Source organism: Talpa europaea (assembly GCF_964194135.1).
Source record: "Talpa europaea genome assembly, chromosome: 7".
Taxonomy (NCBI): domain Eukaryota; kingdom Metazoa; phylum Chordata; class Mammalia; order Eulipotyphla; family Talpidae; genus Talpa; species Talpa europaea.
This window is the reverse complement of record NC_140074.1, coordinates 23,622,665-23,628,664: the sequence shown is the minus strand read 5'-3', so window position 1 is coordinate 23,628,664 and position 6,000 is coordinate 23,622,665. Positions and strand designations below refer to the sequence as shown.

At 30.4% G+C, this 6,000-nt stretch overlaps 1 protein-coding gene across 1 annotated transcript in view; it reads left to right on the top strand.

Annotated features, from left to right (window-relative positions):
• The window catches only part of CNTLN (centlein), a gene marked incomplete at its 5' end in the record, with an annotated part of 238,450 nt that overhangs the window by 103,557 nt on the left and 128,893 nt on the right, over positions 1-6,000 (top strand). Inside the window, 2 exons of the mRNA XM_084239276.1 lie at positions 3,752-3,928; positions 5,701-5,826. Coding sequence (XP_084095402.1) covers positions 3,752-3,928; positions 5,701-5,826 — 303 coding nt within the window. The remainder of the gene's footprint in view (positions 1-3,751; positions 3,929-5,700; positions 5,827-6,000) is intronic.

Sequence of the window (6,000 nt, the reverse complement as noted above, 5' to 3'; positions counted from 1 at the left end):
GCTGGGGTACAGGCCAGAGTTGCAGGGGGTGAGAGGATTTATCAGAGACACAGTGGGGAACAGAACAGGGAGACTGAAATACACTGCTGAGGGAAGCAGGGAATGAGACAGGAGAGGTCTGCTGCACCATGTGGGTTGCTCCCTGGCTGGCTGGGGTTCAAACTGGTGCTGCAAAGGCTGCGGATTGCTTCATAGTGCTGTGCTTAACCCCTTGCGCCACCAGGGAGGCCTCCACCTCTCCCTTTCTACTCTATAGTTTAACACCATACCATTATCCTTCAAGATTGTAAACTGAAAAGGTAGATGTGAATTTTTAATATTAGAGAAAAAATTATTTATGAAATTCTGGCAGTTCTTAGCAAAAGTTAACTTTTCAAGGAGTGGGATTTTAAGAACAATGGATAGACTAAAATTTGACATACAGGGAGACTGGGTGTCTTGATTTTGTCAAGCCTGTAATGTAACACTTAAGAAGGTTAAGGACATATGCTGATATATATATATATATATATATATATATAGAGAGAGAGAGAGAGAGAGAGAGAGAGTCTCATATGTTATTGTACATAAAATACTAACACTTAATTATTAAGTGTAAAAAACAGGTTAAAGAGTACAATATGGATGGGGGACTAAAGAGTCACTTTATAGTGGAGTAACGTGATGAACACAATTTGAGCTGGTCAACAAGACCAACATCAACAGTCAAATCATGTTGATAGTAAGTTCTGTTGATACATGTTATGAGAGTGACATTTCTGTGAACTTCCTCCTCAAAACACATCCCCAGTCTAATCATGAGAAGAAACAAATTCTAATAGAGGGCCATCTGACTGTTGTTCCTGAATAGTACTCCTCAAAAATCAAAACTGTCCATGTCATAAAATAAGGGAAGTCTGAGAATCTGTCACAGTCAGTAGTTGCTGACACGAAAGCTATGTGTAATATCATAACCTGGATACTTGGTAGGATTCTGGAATAGAAAAGGACAAGATAAAAACTATAGAAGATTGAATAAACTGTGGGTTTCAGTTAAAAGTAATATATGAATATTGGCTCATTAATTGTATAAAATGTGCCGTATTAATTTAACATGTTAATAATAGGAAAAATTGGTTGGATAGGTGTTGGGGAAGGGGGTAAGAGAACTCTCTATAGTAGCAGCTCAGTTTTTCTGTAAATATAAAACTGTTCTAAAACTTAAAGTCAATTAAATAAAAATCTGGTCAAAGGAGGTTAATTAAAATAATTTTCTTTTTAAAGTCTGGGTACCCTAGTCTATCACTCACAAATGCGGGGATTTGAACTTTTATTCCTGTTACTTGCAGGAAAAAAAATGTATTTTGAACACAATGACATTCATTGTTTAAGATATTTTCTAAAATATTTTAAGTAAATTCAGATAGGCATAAAGAAAATAATTCATATATAATCCCTCCACTGAGAAACAATTCTATAATATGTAGGTTATATAGGTTATTTTTCGCTGTACATGTTGGGTGAAATCTATTTCTGTACACTATTCTCTTTTGTAATGCTCTTCTCACTTATTAGTTCATTATGGTTATCTCTCTGTGTCAACCATCAACATAATTAAAATGGAATTGATACATTTTGATGTGCTTTGATGCATATTTCAAGATTTCTTTAGAAAATTTGTAGCAGTTTATATGCCTACCACCATATTCTCAAAGCACTGTAGTGATAAACTGAATTTGGCCAACATTCTGAAACTAGTTGATTTTGCTTCGAAATCTTAATTCATTACTTCTTTTGAAAAATTAGATCTGGCAGGGGTGGGTCACATTCCTCTATGAAAACAATTGGCTGAAACTGAGTAGCTACTCCCACAAATACTCTCCTTCTCAACAATGAGGCTGGGTGTGGTTTGGTATTTCAACTTTACTTTTAATTTAAAAAAATGGTCATTCTAAGAGAAATATGAAATATTTACTGTGCATATACATATTTAGCAAAATAGATAAGAGGCAAGAGAGAAAAGAACACTTTAAAAAAACCCAAAGATATATCATTCCTTATGGAAGTGAGGAATATGTGTACTCATTTAACATGTCTACAAAGTATCTATTGAACAATTCTAAAGTTGCAGATTTAAAACAAACTAAACAACACATTTTACTTATCATTTCTTTGTGACTCCTATTTGAAAATGTGCTAATCACTCATTTCGTAGTATTTTAATTTTAGTTGGGTTATTTATTGAGGAATTTTAGATTTCAAATATGAATTCTTAGTATCTTACTGACTGAAATCCACTGTTGGAACATTTTAAATGTCTTCATGTATGCTTGAATTATAATTATAACCCAATGATTGCTCAGAATTGCTTATTGGAATTACTGATAAACTAAAGCTTTTTTCCCCTGATTTATTTAAAATTTTATTTTACTTTGAATGATTTATTTAAAATTTCATTGGTAAATGATAGATTGTTAATATATTCTTCATGATAGTATTTCAAGAAACCTGAAACAAGTGAGTAGACTTTGAAAATTGTTTAGATTGACAGGTCAATCAAAGGAAATATTTGGAAACATCACTTTGTTCACAAAATAGGAAAAATAAAAGAAATAAAAGTTATATTTGATTAAATGGGGGAGACAAGAATAGGGCAAAGTTCTTTATAGTCTGGACAAAAAGTAAATAAAGTAAATTTAGTTGGATATCCAAAGGTAAGTAATGGAGTTAAATACTTTAGTTATTATAAGTGGATAACTATAATATAAACAACATTCTGAGGAAAATATTTACTAGTATGATAAAATAAAGGTTGGGAAATAAATCAGGTATTATAAACCTAAGGAAAGTGTAACAGCATAAATCAAAGCTAACCCTTCTCATTATAAAAGTTATGGCACTATCATTTAGGAAGAATGCAGCCCTTTACATTTTCAATGAAACTTTTCAGGACTAATGGATTCACATTGAAAATATTAAAATTTTAAGATTAGATTTGACTTTATTAGCAATCAACAAAAACTTTGTTTCACTATGATTTAGTTTTTATTTTTGTAAACAGAATGGTTAGTTTGAAATAGCTTATATGCATAAACTTTAATATTAGTAGTCTCAAATATATTTAACAAAATGGTAGTAGAATATTATAGAAAGTTAATTTTCATGAACAGGTTCCCTCGAAATTCAGTTTTTTCATGGATTCTGGAAAAATTTGATGCTTATCATTAGCAGTTCATCAACGGGAATAAATTTCAAGAGACAATAATATGTTCGTGTTATTGACTTTTAAAAGAGTCCTGTCTTTGAGATGTTACTAATATAGGACACATTAAAAGTTAAATAGATGAATAGTGCCATGACTTCCCTTCCCCATTTTTATATTCAGTGGTATTGTATAATTCTTGATTTTCAGATAATTGATTAAATATTTCATGAAGAAATACATATGTGTAAAACTATGAATTTCATCCACTTTACAGATGAGTGGTGTATATCATGTAGCCATGTTATACATTTTTCCTCCCGTAAAATTTTTCAGTGTTACTTATGAAAATATTTTTACAGATATGGTTATCTTATTGAAAAATGCTGTTGTATTAGGATGATAGAGTTTAGCCAATGCTAGTTTGTAATTATTGAAATGAAATATTTTTCTGAATATTTATAATTTATGTAATATATGTCTGCATATATACAAATAGCATAAGATATACCTATATGTTTTGTATGCATTTACTTATACATATAAACATATATATATTTCTTCAAATAGGTATCTCAACAACCGTCGTTATCTAGCTTAGAAACCTTAATGGTCTCACAGAAGTCTGAAATTGAGTATTTACAGGAGAAATTGAAAATAGCAAATGAAAAACTGTCAGAGAACATGTTTATCAACAAGAGTTCCTCAGAAAAGAGTGTTTTGACAAGTGCTGAAGGAAAACATAAGGTAGGGCCATTTTGTCATCTTGTGAATATGTCAGGAAGAGACTGGCAAAGCAAAGATGGAGACGTTAAAAAATGAACATAGTATTTACTTCTCTGCTTAGATTTCTGGAAGCTTAATGAATTTTTCCTTTTTAAAGGTTGAATAATATATTCCTAATTAATTATATAGTAGTAGTACACATATTTTCTGGTAAGTCAAAATTGTTCTATTAAAGTTTAGTAAATATCCCTCATCTATGTAATATATTTATCTAAGTAAATAATTCATTTTACAGTGGTATTAGTCACTTGATTTTTAAATTTTTTTTAAAGAAAAAGTGTATCTTTATGTTTCTATTTTATTTAGAAATGACATTTAAGATCTTGATCATGGGGAATAGAAATCATAAAATAGCATTTAACATTAATTTTCACAGTTACGTATATTCAGATTTAAAGTTATAGCAATACAGGGAAATAAAAAATGTTTCATAGTATGTTTCTTGTTTATTGATATCTCAGCTTTTCCTTTTTGTAGTATTCGTTACATATTCCTACTATGTTGCAAAATGTTCTATAAACATTCACTAATACAAAAATTCTGTAGCATCATGTTCTAAATATATTATTTCTTTATCAGTTGAAATAACATTTCCCTAAGATTAGGTAGTTTTAGACATATTTTTTATTTTTTCTCATACTTGTTTCTTCCGCAGTAGAAAGTAATTGTGCCTTTTTTTTTTTAATAAATAGAGAAATACAGCTTCAAGATGATTGTTTTTAGTTCTTTCCATTTTATCTTATGAGTCGAACAGACTGTTTTAATAAGGGAAAAAGATTATACCCATCTTTCAGTGATACTCTTATTTATTCCCTCAAATATTATTAGTAATATTCAGAATATTGAGGTTTATATGCATGTATATATGTATATATTTAGCATAATTGTATTATAATTATATTTCTTGCCATTTTGGAGTAATTTCTCAGCATTAGACTTTATTTAAATAAACCTTTTCTACAATCGAGAGACATTATAGAGCCTAATTTTGTTGTTTACTGTATTCCTTAAGTTTAAAATGTACTGCTTTGGTATTTCATTGCCTTTAGCAAAAGTCTAGGAAATGAGCTATATTTTGAACAAAATTTTCTTTCTTTTTCATAAGGACATGAAGTAAGTATGAACAATATGTTGCCCAGCTTTAATAGTTGCTTTCACATATTCTTTCTCCAGATTGGTATATGAAGCTGTACATAATATAAACACACATTCTTGTCTCTAGTTAGCCACATTATAGTTAATGACCATATGGTCATTATGGTATAAGATGTACTGTCTGTTGTATTTATATTCCTCAAGCATATTGTTCCTTCATCTTCACAGTGTGTTAAACTATTTCAAAGGGAAAAAAAATCCTTTCCCTCTTGTTTCTGGTTGTCCTATCAAGTGTAACCTTGGACCCTTATAGAGCAATTAGATCAGCCTCTATCCCCTCCTTTGTAATGAGGTTTCTTGCATTTCTGAGTCTATAACCCTTTAGTCTTCCCTAATGGGACATCATTATTCTGAAAGAAACAATGTAAATGTAAATGAATATTCTCATTAACGAGTCACAGAGAAACCTTTAGCGGTAGCACTGTGGTAATTCTGCTTGTTATTTCTCTGGTATTCCATGCAGGATTTTTTTTTATAATTCATTATTAGTATTCAAAATTACTTGTTCTTTAATTTTGCATGTCTTTCATAATCCAGTGTTCCAACTAGTTCAACCATGTCCTTGTTTTATTCTCGAGGAACCACCTGTGAAACGTTCAAGGTCTTTGTCCCCAAGGAGCTCTTTCACAGACTCAGAAGAGCTAAGGAAGCTAAGAAAAGCTGAAAGAAAGATTGAAAACTTAGAGAAAGCACTGCAACTAAAGGTGAACATGAAATAATATCTTTAGTAATAACCTTGCAAAGATAAAGATATAGCAAATTAAACACATTTATTTCACAAATCACTGCTTATTATTTATCTCCTGAATTTAATTGCATGCATAAAAATGTGTAACCAGTTGGTCTTGTTTTTAAATTTTTCTGAAGATAACAATACA